This window comes from Strongylocentrotus purpuratus, unplaced genomic scaffold (assembly GCF_000002235.5).
Source record: "Strongylocentrotus purpuratus isolate Spur 01 unplaced genomic scaffold, Spur_5.0 spur5_scaffold_2, whole genome shotgun sequence".
Lineage (NCBI taxonomy): Eukaryota > Metazoa > Echinodermata > Echinoidea > Camarodonta > Strongylocentrotidae > Strongylocentrotus > Strongylocentrotus purpuratus.
Genome location: NW_022145605.1, coordinates 13,544,684 through 13,557,681, shown reverse-complemented (window position 1 = coordinate 13,557,681; position 12,998 = coordinate 13,544,684). Strand labels below are relative to the sequence as shown.

General features: G+C 37.0%; 1 protein-coding gene across 3 annotated transcripts in view; it reads left to right on the top strand.

The window, feature by feature from the left end:
* LOC115918825 (relaxin receptor 2-like) overlaps positions 1 to 9,688 on the top strand; it is a 37,170-nt gene extending 27,482 nt beyond the window's left edge. For 2 of the 3 annotated variants that reach the window (XM_030991720.1, XM_030991719.1), the window contains 9 exons: positions 178 to 249; positions 865 to 933; positions 1,859 to 1,930; positions 2,981 to 3,052; positions 4,054 to 4,125; positions 4,705 to 4,776; positions 5,215 to 5,286; positions 6,551 to 6,622; positions 7,841 to 9,688. In XM_030991720.1, the coding sequence (XP_030847580.1) occupies positions 178 to 249; positions 865 to 933; positions 1,859 to 1,930; positions 2,981 to 3,052; positions 4,054 to 4,125; positions 4,705 to 4,776; positions 5,215 to 5,286; positions 6,551 to 6,622; positions 7,841 to 8,963 (1,696 nt within the window). In that variant the 3' untranslated portion in view covers positions 8,964 to 9,688. The remainder of the gene's footprint in view (positions 1 to 177; positions 250 to 864; positions 934 to 1,858; positions 1,931 to 2,980; positions 3,053 to 4,053; positions 4,126 to 4,704; positions 4,777 to 5,214; positions 5,287 to 6,550; positions 6,623 to 7,840) is intronic. The other variant, XM_030991721.1, reaches the window with a different exon arrangement.
* The last annotated feature ends 3,310 nt before the right edge of the window (positions 9,689 to 12,998 follow it).

Sequence of the window (12,998 nt, the reverse complement as noted above, 5' to 3'; positions counted from 1 at the left end):
GGCCTCGTTACTGTGAGCCCCCAGGAACAAAACCGTGTCGATGTGCTATATTAGTGCCCTTTTTATTTTCCTCTTCATCTCTCTCTCTCTCTATCTCCCACTATCCCTAGCTGACTCTGTGTTTACCATTCACTGTAAATACATAAAGTTAATTAATTCTCCTTTCTCTATCTACAGGTATTTGTCTCGCAATGTGATTGAATCATTGTCGAGTGACACATTTTCCGGTTTGACTAGTCTTACAGAAATGTGAGTTTAATAATTGATAATAATAATACCATTATTAATAATAATATTAACAACGATAATGATGGTCATGAACAAGATAGTGATGATAATATTATCAGTGGTAAAAAATGATAATAATGATATTAACACTAATTAAACAGACGTTTCAATACAATCTTACAGCACATTGCTGTTCATATCATCTTTTTAATAATGATATTAATATTTTGTCCATTGTCATATATTAAGGCTGTACACGATTAGTCCGAAAGTACCAACTTTCACACATTTTACAAACTATGTTTCACTCGTGATTTTTTGTTCTCGTCAATTTCAGAAAGAATTTTTGTTGTTATTTTAAGAAAAGGGATTTTTCATATCGCTAAGTTATAATTTTACCTAATTAATTGTGATTTTCTGAACGTGGGGAAAATCATATTCCTTTTTGTATACATTACTTCTTTTCTTTTTTTCTCCGAATAACGTTAAAGTCCTATACAGTCAAACCTGTTAATTAAGACCATACAAGGGAAACACAAAAATGTATCCACTGTAGACAGAACGCCTTTATAGAGTGGTAGCCACTAAGACTGATTTAACTGCATGTACGTTTTGTTTTGTTTTGTTTTTATCTAGAGACCTGAGGTTCAACAGAATTGCGGTTTTACCAGCGCGCGTTTTCAAAGCTTTTCACTTGGAAGACCTGTGAGTAAAGTAATCTAGCCCTCCCTGTCTCCCCCCCCCCCCCCCTCACGAAAAAAATAAATGGGTAGATATTCTACAATGAGCCTTGTCGTGACTTTTAAATTTTTTTTTTTTAATCGAATCATCTTAAGAGAGTTGGGGAAAGTTTTACCCCTATCGGGTAAACAAACCGGAATATTCGTGTTTGTTTCCAACAGAGGCTAAAGTAAGAACAGTCTCCTAATATTATTTATTTATCTAGAGTAATCATAACGAAATATTTTCAGACTTCCATAAAATATTAACTGTGCCTTTTTAATACACTTCTTCATCTACGTTTTTCACTATTTCTATTGCGCTGAAGTACCTTGTTTTGTTTTATTGATACTTTTTCAGTTTCAATCTTCAATTTATATATGTTTCCAACAAAACATTACAAATCAATTATAAATATTTACAACAATTTAGGAATACATATTGGAAACAGAGGGGTCCACTAAAAAGCAATACTTGTACAAGTGTGCATAAACGCTGTATGTGTACATTTTATATGATATTTGACGTGACCGATTGTGCATACTATCGCTACGCTTTTTAGGGAATAAAAGACATATCATACTCAACTTTGATTTAAACACAGCGTGGCGTGATAAGCCTTTCTTAATTTCCCTTTATTAAAACTTGACTATTTTTTTTTTAATTGGTGATTTTCCTATGTGAACTTACTAATTATCTTTCTTTTCTGCTTTTCTTTTGTAAGGCTTTAAAAAAAAAAATTGTTATATATGTTTTTGTTTCATATATCTTTGTTATTTTTAAAATTTTCTTTTTTAAAATATTTTTTTTAAATTTTAGATATTGCTTTATTGTCTAAAATAAAATCTCTCGTTGTTTTACAATTCAACTTTGAGTTTTTAATTGTCTGCTTTGATTTTTGTAATTTTAGACTTATTGATCACGCGGGAATCATAGAACTGGAACCGGGATGCTTTCAAGGATTGGAGGCCCTTCAAAATTTGTAAGAAAGATACTACTATCACTGTATATTGTACAAGGTTTTCGGCGGGCGTTCCACATCGACAGTACTGCCCTTGTGCAGATAAAAGTCGTCCGTACTAAACTATGAAACCCATTAAAGGTAAAGACCAGTTATGGTCATGCGATTGCATTGTGAAAGAAACGTTGTGGAATCGATCAGAAAAGGTTGATCATCTAGCATATAAGTATTGGTGTGTACTGCAAGGTTGTGGAATCATCAAAATGATAAGAAATATGGCCCAGTCTTCGTAAAGTTACAAGCACTGTACACAGAAAGATGTATATGGGACTATACGCACACATGCGCGACACGTGCGTTTATCTCTCACAGACCATGTAGATAAACTAATTTACCCAATATATCAATTAGTAAGCGGTTTCCCGGCAAAATTTGTATCATGTATTAGTCAAAACATATTCTTTCACATGATTGGTAATAAGAGCTTCCATTTCATTTTTTGAATATGGGGCGTTTCCAATACTGGTCTTTACCTTTAAGACGACTGCTGGACAAGTGTTCGTGAAAGTTTCGTAATAATTATTCATTTAATGCCCAGCCATTCTATGACACACAGGTGCAAGTATTATTTTCAAGAGGTGAAACACCATGTAGGCTTATTCATGAATAATGTCTATCCCTTTTGTCTGGATCATTTTATAAATACACAACGTAAAAAGTATCCTTATTTAGATATTCAGGGGTCATTTGTACAAGTGCCAGCTCGGGAGTGGCTTTTTTTTCTCGTAACAGGGATCATCGACTATTTGGTCCGTATTCTACTTATTTAGTTAAACACCAGGCTTGGTCTATGCCAATGTTTAAGAAAGGGACAACTAAGACCTCAGACGAAATTCCTTTGTTAAACTCGATTTTAACTATAGGTCACGTTTTGTCATCCACCCTCTCCACCCGGGGCTATAACGCTGTCAAGCAAGCGCTTTTTGTAATAGCCCTTCTTCTGCAGGAGAATATTATTCTGCTTCCTTGTACACCGCTTCTATTTGCATAAAACTTCTTGTCATTAAACAGGGTACTGTATAGAAATAGCATCACTTCACTGCCGTCTGGAGCATTTAGAGGACTTGAGAGTATCATCTACCTGTAAGTATTGCTACACCCAGCAAGGTTATTGTCTTTTTCTGCTATAATATGTCGATCTCACATACCTTCTAATCTTTGGAGAGTGGAAGGTCACCGAGACCGAAACGTAGTGAAAAAAAGGTGGAGGGTTAATTTCAGTCTTCGGACCTCAGACTCATGGGCCACCAGCACTATGAATATGACGGACAAAGAAAGAGGACAAAATATACAGTTCCTCATTCTAACCTCAACAATTGCTGTGGGAGACAAAGGAACAACCCTTCACTGCTATTATGTAAAAATGTGTAGAACAGGTGAATATGCATGTGACACCTGTTCTACACATTTTTACATAATAGCAGGGAAGGGATATTCCTTTGTCTACCTGGGGAACTGTATATTGTGTCCTCTTTCTTTGTCCGTCATATTCACAGTGCAGTCTCATGAATCATTGATTTGTTGGGCTATTGGTTTCATGCTCCATGCATCACATGGGTGCCGGTCTCGTTCGAATTTAGTTTTGTGGGAATGGGGTCCCATGGCCCTTTCATTTACTGCACCTGCTGTCACGTGGGCCTTGGGTCTCGCGGGACTAATTTGGTATATTGGGCCTATAGTGTTATGGGCTTTTGACCTAATGGGCCCTATGTTTCATGGACGTCCATAATCATGAGCGCCTTGTCTTATGAACCTTTAATCTTGTGGACTTTTTGTCTCATAATCGAGCATTTAGTCCATATTAACCATTCGACCAAAATAGCAAATAAACTAGGACAAAAACTAAAACAGAAGATAAGAAGCGAAAAATTATTGATAATGATTTTATTTAATTCTAAATCATTTCTCATAATGATTTAATTACTTATAAAATGGACTTTACAATTCTGACACGTACATTTTTTGAAAAATACCGTTTCTAAAAAAAAGAAAAAGAAAAAGAAATGTTGAATTGCCCCCGCAAAGATGTGAAAAACGATGTCGCATAATGCTGTCAATAATCTTCTTATCTTTTTTGTCCACAGACATCTTTTTGATAACAAAATCTCCAATATTGATGTTGATGTTTTCAAAGGACTTAATACTCTGGAGTTTCTGTAAGTATATTTCATGTTGATTCGACACTTCAAAGAGAAAATATATTGTTGATCCACCATTGTGCCACCAAAAGCCTTACAAATATATCGTTTAAAGAAGATATCGAAACCACCCTATTCTGCTGTAGCGAATAGATGTTTTTGAAAACACTGGTACTCAGTCGGTCACAGTAAATGTCCATGATACCCAGATAACTACGTAACCCCTTATTTAATTATTCCTAGGTAAGTGACGGGGGAATAGTTGTCCTCGGGGAGTCGTCTTGATACCTTAGTCATATCGACAAGACCGACAACAAACCGACCGAAAATATTACTTGACGTCTATGGCCAATAATGGGTCGGTTTGGAGTCGGTCTGAAGTCGGTTTAGCGGTGTGACTGAGGTATGACATGTTAAAAAAATACATATATTCCCGCCGTATGCAGTATGACGTATTGGTGTACTTTAAATGCTTTTATGATACTAAATAATGAAATACTGTTACCCTTTGTCTTTCATCAATAATGTCAGTTATTTTAGCTATTTTACATCTATCAAGTTGCTGCATGTATTCTGACCTTTCTCGCCCCTTCACAGTGACCTGACAAATAATTCAATCATAGAATTGAGGAAGGGATTGTTTGAAGATCAATCGAATCTTACCTGGGTGTAAGTTGATTTAATATTTTACTCCTCATTTCTTCCTACTCCAGCACGAATAATGTTTTTTTTTAATAGGAATTCACTGCTAGAATATGAAATGATTATTATTTGAATTATTCTTTCGACAGGACACTTTGTGGGCAATGTCCACAGCAGATGTTTTCAATATTGCACTTGCGATGTAAGAAGACAACAAACAAAAAAATGCGTGAGTTATCAATGATCTAAAAAGAGTGTTGACCACAGAGACTTTGAAAGAATGTAACATTCCAAGTGATGATGACGTGACGATGATGTTGATGTTGAGAATGATGATAACGATAATGATTATGATATTGCTTCTCAAAAACACTCAATGGCCCAAAGTTTATTGTAGTGACGTAGCAATACGTGAGATAGTAAAATGATTTAATCCAGTCTATTTTTGCACCTTTTCTCTTTCAGGTCTTTCTCTGACAACCCGCTGGAATACATCGAACCAGGGACTTTCCAGAATCTGAGTCGGCTAGAATATCTGTAAGTTTGTGAGCTAAGCACTGCTAGTTCGAAATACTATACAGATATTGACTATTCGGATGCGTAATATCATACATTATTTACTTTGAGTGGCACGGCTAAAACTATTGCCCAATGTCATTTCGACTCAGTAGAGGGGCATAGTGCAGTCCCCACATTACCGAGGAGCTAGTTTTACTCGCCCGAAAAATAAGCAGTCAGTATTTGTTTCATATACCGCATCCCCATGAAAATTCTTCTAAATAGATATTTTAACAAAATATGCTTGTCATAATGTATTTATTTTTCTAGTCTACGAAAACTAACTCGTATAATAGCATTATCATATAAATATAGAGCAGCTGAAAGACTAGCTAAAGTTTGTAATGTTAAGGGTTTATCCCCTGCACGTCAATTACTACATTGATAAGTTCTTTGGAACTTGTACACATAATGTCCAACAATCTAATCAATTTGCTTGTAGCCAATCGTGAAAAACTAGCATCAATCTGATGATGAGGTTATAATGATTGCTTCTTGTATAGTGCCTTACACAGTAGCGTACGCAGGATTTTTTTCAAGGGGGGGGGGGGGTTAACATTTCCAAATCGGGCCGAAAATTTCCCAACGACTCAGCGAGCCGCTGAGTAAGCGGGGGGGGGGGGGTGGGGGTAAGAGAACACTTTTTTTGGGGGGGGGGGGTCTCGAAATTTGACATTTTGATCCGTTGGGGGGGGGGGTGAGGTCACCTTTTTTAGGTCATAATTTTTTTTTTTTTAATTACAAAAACATTAACAAAAACTGATGGGGGTTCAACCCCCCCCCCCCCCCCCCTGCCTACGCGCCTACTTACACTGTGAGAAGGTTGGGTAATATTTTCCAACACTTTGCCAATAGTCGACCCAACCATCTATTGGGCAATATTTTCGTATTTTGCCCAACAGTTGGTCAAGATTTTCCCAACAAGTGGGCTACCGTAGTCGGGCAGTTGAAGGGTCATATCTTTGCCCAAGTTTTGGGCAACACACGAAACAATTATGCATGTGTGAAGTAGGGTAGTTTCGTTTACCAATACCACTGGGCAAAATATTGCCCAACAGATGGTTGAGTTGACTTTTGGCACAACGTTGGGCAAAGTGTTGAAAAAATATTGCCCTACCTTTTCACAGTGTATTATGAAGCTTATGTAGCGCCATGTTAGGCGCTAATAGCGCTCGCTCTAAATTGTCTCACAAAATTATATTGTGGTTCATTGTTTTTTCTCTCTCTCTTTCCCTCTCCATAGAAACATGGTGAATGTCCAACTGACAAATCTCGAACCAGATACCTTCAAAGGGATTACCTCCCTCAAAGGCTTGTAAGTTACGACTTCTTTATTAATGACATTTACATGTATAAATCTGACGTAATCCCGATTATTCATACCGCGAACTCCCCTCTGGTAATGGGCCCGTGTTCAATATATTTCTAATCGTACTCTAAACACGTTAAGCACTTCGTCTAGGCTTAATCAACAGATAAGAGCCAAATTGGTTAACTGCAGCTCAATTTGTCTATGTAATTTGCGTGTTCAAGAAATAAAAACCGCACTGGGCGAAAATTATACACAAATTTATAATGGGGGGGGGGGGGGGCGTGTCCGGACACTTACTAGATTTAATGCTACGTTTACACTATGTCCCCGGCGGCCACGGGAATCACGTTTCAGGCCACCGTGGATAAAACGGGATAGACGTGAGACAACGCGAGGGGGGGGGGGGGTTGATGGGAAAACGTGACAGGCCTGATAGCCGTTGATGCCGGGCCAGATTTTTAAACTGTCAAAATAATTGCCACGGCAGTCACGGTGCGGATGAGAAACCTAGTAGGCCGTAGTAAAACAGGGTGAACGCAACAAAACGAGACAGTACGTATAGGCCGTAACACAACTTGGAGGCGATTCGTAGTCTGACGGTTTAGGGTCCCGGCGCGCTAAGGCGCATTGCCTTCTTCTACGGTCTGACACAACGCACTGGTCTCAGGATACAATGAATGCTATTGTTGTTGTTGTTGATTTTAATGGCGTTTTCCATCGTTGTTGGATGATTTTTGCCATATTGCTTGGAAGGCCCTTTTTTATACCGTGGGCACAAACCTACTTCAAAGCTTTCCGGCGTCCACGTTTCATCCGTAGAAAGCCTTGACAGAACGTGACAAACGTGTCAGACCCCATCAAAACGTGACGGGCCGGCAGGGAACGTACTGACATCAGTGGGAGACTGCAGGCCGAACCCCAATGTGCCTTCGGGAACATAATATGAACCTTGCATACAGGATTCTGCATTTTCTTTTCCAAGAAATCTTTCTCCAACCACAATTTCCAATTTTACAATCATGATGTAAAATATTGTGCTATTCTTAATTTCTCAAGTTAATAACACTGGATTCTATTTTGAACAAAGTTGACGGAAACTTTGATTCTTTAAGTACACCATCAATCAGAAGGAATTCCCTCCTTGCTCTGGCACATAGCCGTCCTAACAAATTACTCCATCAGAAACATTGTTTATTGCAAATATTTGTGTACATCTTTCAGGTCGACTGATGACTACAGGCTTTGCTGTTTGTTCGACGAGACAGATCTGTGCACCATTGCTTCCTCGAACTTTCTGGACTCCTGCTCCCGTCTCATGCCAAACACAATCTTAAGAGTAGCACTGTGGGTCATAGGGTTTGGCGCCCTCATCGGCAATACCATAGTTCTTGTCTTTCGGTGTCGTACCGATCATTCAGTCAGCGCAAAGACTCAGGGACTGTTCATCTCCAACCTTGCCATAGCGGATTTTCTGATGGGAATCTACATGCTTATAATATCGTCAGCAGATGTGTACTACGGAGAGTATTTCTACCTCTACGCAGAGCAATGGCGTGGATCGGTCACTTGCAAAGTTGCAGGATTCATCGCTTTTCTATCCAGCGAAACGTCCGTATTCATACTTGCGATCATTACGATAGATCGAGTTCTTTGCGTCGTGTTCCCCTTCGGTAAACTGAAGTTTCGGGCTACTTCTGCTCGCGTTGGTGTAGCGCTGATATGGGCCATTGCGTTTGTAGTGAGCATTGTTCCCTTGGTTGTTAGCTCCTATATCAGCGGTTTTTATGGCCAGTCAGATGTTTGTGTTGGACTCCCCCTCAATGTTGAGTCTACAGAGACAGGAGAATTAGTATTTAATATCGAGAGAAGGGTGTGGGAATACCTCCAATATGAAACGACTAAGCGACCAAGTTGGGTGTACTCGATCGCCATCTTTCTCGGTGTGAATTTCTTGATCTTCATTCTCATTCTGCTCTCCTATGTCGTCATATTCGTTCACGTTCGCAAGTCGGCACGCAGTGTGGCCAATCCGGCAAGCGGTTCGGGTAGCAGTGACCGCGCCCGGGAAGTGAAGCTGGCAACACGCATGTCTATCATTGTCCTGACGGATTTCTTTTGCTGGATGCCGGTGATCATCATGGGTATCCTTTCGCAAACAGGTGCTGTCACCCTCCCGGTATCCCTCTACGCATGGAGCGTTGTCTTTATCTTGCCTATCAACGCAACCATCAATCCATATCTCTATACCTTCATTGCAATATGTGGTAGTTCAAAGACGAGATCTACCTCAAACCCTACGCAAAAGACCCACTTAACGACCGCGGTGTCTGAAACACGAGCATGATGTAGAAGTATTCAAAGTGATGGTTCAAAATCTACCACAAACCCTGCTCTAAAGATCCGTTCCCTAAATAACATATCTGAGACGCGAACATGAAGTAGGAGTATACTATCTTAATATGTCGGCTCAAAGATGAATCTACCTTAAACTCTACTTTGAAGACCCGTTATACATGTACATGACCATCATATATAATACACGAGCATGATGTAGAGATGTTCTCCTTATAACAAAATAAATAGATAATGGACCGGGGAAAAAAAAAAATCGACGGTGATTTGTTTACAGTATTCCTCAAGTAGTATCTGACTGACACCCGTTAGTTAAAAAAGAGAACAATTACTCAATGATGAATTTAGTTGATAAATATAGATAAACAGTTTTATTTAGATTGTTGAAATCATCTGGTTATAACCCCCCTAATATTAGAATGGCGACACGATTATTTGACTCATTTGTAAGACCGATATTTGTAGATGGATCAGAGATGTGGGGCGCTTTTACTGTTAATTTTGAAAAGTTAGCGAAAGCTGTAAATGGGATCTCCAAAAATGTGTATGGCATAAAGAGTGCTAACTTCTAACGGTTAAGAAATGTGTTGCAGGGGTTGTTTTACTGTGTTACTTTTTGTTTTTCCCCTTTTTTATCCTTCTTTTTCCCCCTTTTTTTCCCTTTTTTCCTTTTTTCCTTTTTCCCCTTTTTTTTCTTCACTTGGCCGCCCAAGAGGGGGGGGGGGGGGGGGTTGAACCGCCGAACCCCCTCCTAGATCCGCCCCTGTGTTGGGTGTCAATAAGAAAAGATTTTAGCCGAAGTGGAAGCATACTCTTGATTATGATTACACAAATCTGTCAAAACTTAGGAAAGTATTATGCACAATGAGAAAGATAAATACTGATTTATTATTATATCACGCTTTTCAAGAAAACAAAAGAAAGGTTGAAAAGGAAATTCTAATATTCAAATGATTATATTTCACATGAAATTGCAATGTTATTTGCAATATACTATAAGTATATTACAAAAATATACAATGATAAACGAGACAAATATAATAGTAATGACACAAGAAAATAGGAACTACATAGAAGTAGAGCTTGTTGAAGTATGAGTTCCTCAAATGCTGTTTTACAATACGTCTTGAAAACAAAGTATACATAGAAAATCAAGACGCAACAAATATGTAACCCTCAAGAAATTATAAGATTAGGGAAGGGGATTTTATTTTTAAATGGGGGAAATAGATAAAGGCAAAAAGGAAAGAAAGATGGAAAAGGAAAATGAATGATTGCAAAAGTTCTAGAAACAGAAGGTTGGATCAACAGAATGAGGGAGAAAGAGATTGAGTCGGAAGTCAAACTAACCGAGATTCATGCATATACAGACGTGTCAACAATGTAAACAATACAGCTGACCGGTGACGACACATACATTCATGCATATGTGTTTAAACATTTAATTTTCCGTTTTTTGTATAAATATGTATAGACTGGTACTTTATTTAAGAGATGGGTCCATGTCATTGCAAAATACTGTACCGGTGTAAATAATTGTTTTTTTTTGTGTAAAGGTTCGACTGTCTATAGTGGGTATATATCTCGTTATTTTTTTTTTGAAAAATGGAGGAAATCGAGAGAGGTAACTCCTAAAGTCTTACAGGAATTTCCCCATGCTTAAATCCATAATTTAGGTAAGGCAAAGTAAGGGTTGAGTACAGTGAAAATAATGATTTATGACACCAAGGTAGCTTCTTCGCAACTCAAGGGCCTTCCCTCTGACACCGTAGTGTGAAAGTTCATAAAGATGAATTTCATGGTAAATTGTGTCGAAGGTCTTTGAGGAGTCTAGAAATAAACCTTTTGTGTGAAAAGAATTATCAATTGCACTAACAATTGTATTAATGAATGTTAACATAAAATGACTTGAGGCGTATATCTGTCCAAATCTAAACTTTTTGAAAGGAAATTTATGGTTCGTGAATACACAAGTTTTTCTAATATTTTGGAAAAGGAGGTAAGTAAAGAAATTGGATTATAATTTCCCTGTTCGCGTTAGTCACCTTTAAAAAAAAAACAGGTATTACTTTGGCTCTTTTCATGGAAAAGAGTACGTCATCACAATTTTTGTTTAAAGAGGTTAAATATATGGGTTAGTGGGATGACTATTTCGGAAATAATATATTTAAGTAGTAAATTTGTTATGCCATCATATCGAGCGTTCTTTTAACTTTTTAAATTGTTAACAATATCGATAACCTCTACCTCTTGTACCGAGACAAAAAAAAATAGAGATTCAGGATTTCGACGATCTAGAAATGAATGATTTGAAGTGAGGAAGACCTGTGCAAAATTAGGACCTATATTTACGAACTAATTTTTGAGACTCTCAGCAATAAAAGCTGTTTCTTGAAAGCATGTGTTTCCGACTAAAATCTCTTAAATATCCTGCTTACTACTGGTTCTATTATTCAAGTGCATGGTTGATTAGGTTACATGTGTTTTTAATGTCATTTCTATCAAATTCAAATTGTTTAAAGAATTAATCTTTTTTGCGTAACGTAAAATACTAACAATTGTATTTTGTATAAGTCTTATATTTGTTTTCGTTTGACCCTGTTGGTTAGGACTTGAAATTGTAAAATAATATGTCTACGTTTGTAACAATTATTATGTATTGTATCGTATTATATGTATTGTAAAACAAAATATTCATTTTCCGAATAAATACGAAATACAAATACAAACAGACTCATATATACGACACACGCAACGTACTACAATCAGTATTTGCTAGCTAATCCGAAACAAAATTGGACCCCAAATTAGATTGTCTTTGGTTTGTTATTTCTATCAAATGGAAATAAAAATTGCAATTGTATTGTTTGCACTTGTGTGACCTTTCCGTATTTTGAAGGATTTAATTTCAACAAGCCTCAACCAGTGTATGTCTGTGTGCCTTTGTATAGGTCTATATTATGCTACTGGAAACATAAAGTTATATTATTATATGACTGGTAGCGGTTACATCTCTTGTTTTTGTTTTTGTTTTGTTTTTTGTTTTAATCCAATCAAAATTCAATAAGCTCCCCCCCCCCCCCCCCTCAAAAAAAAAAATCGGGGGGGGGGGTGGAAGTAAAAGACGAAAGACAAAGTCAGAAAATTAGAGAGAAAAGGCTTATACCATTTAGTGTCCTGTACATTGGTATAACGCTTATACTTTTTAGTGCTCTGTAGATTGGTATAACGCTTATACCATTTAGTGCCCTGTAGAATGGTATTATCTTTTTTATTCATAATTATTTTGATAAGGAATGAATATGACATTTGTAAATATGTTACCTGTCAATTATCTTTTTATTCATTATTATTTTGATAAGGAATGAATATGGCATTTGTAAATATATATGTCAATTGGTGATTTAAACAATAAAATAAAAATAAAATGCATCCCTGTATGAAAACAATTTCCTGGTTTGTTTTAATTGCTTTGTGTTTCAAGATGAGGTACAAGGAAAGAGAGTGAATGCATGGTCATGTAGAGAGGTTGAGATGAATTTTATTTTGTTCTTGCAAAAGATAGGAAATAAAAAGGAACATTTACCTTTGTTTCTACCAATTAATAACAGAAATTTGTGACTTGATATTTAATAAAAGATCAAATAAACAAGGATTTAATAGCATTTTCTGTATTTTTTACGGTCCAGAAATGAAGAAATAGTCCAGAATGGAATAATTTGTTGTTGAGAGTACATAAATAATGAGAGGAAAAAATGAGGAAATAACAGAAAAAGAGCGAAGGAGATAGGGGCTGAAAGTGACAAGGAGGAGAGAAAGAAAAAGAAAGAGAGAAAAAGAGGGAGAGAAAGAAGAGAGAGAGAATGAGAGAGGTGCATAATGTGGACGTGAAAGAGGGAGTAACAAGGAATTTTTTCCATTCTGGACGATTTCTTCATTTATGGACTGTAACAATAACAGAAAATGCTATTTAGTTATTTTATTGATTACATATTCTTAACCATAAGTCACTAATCTCTGTTATTAT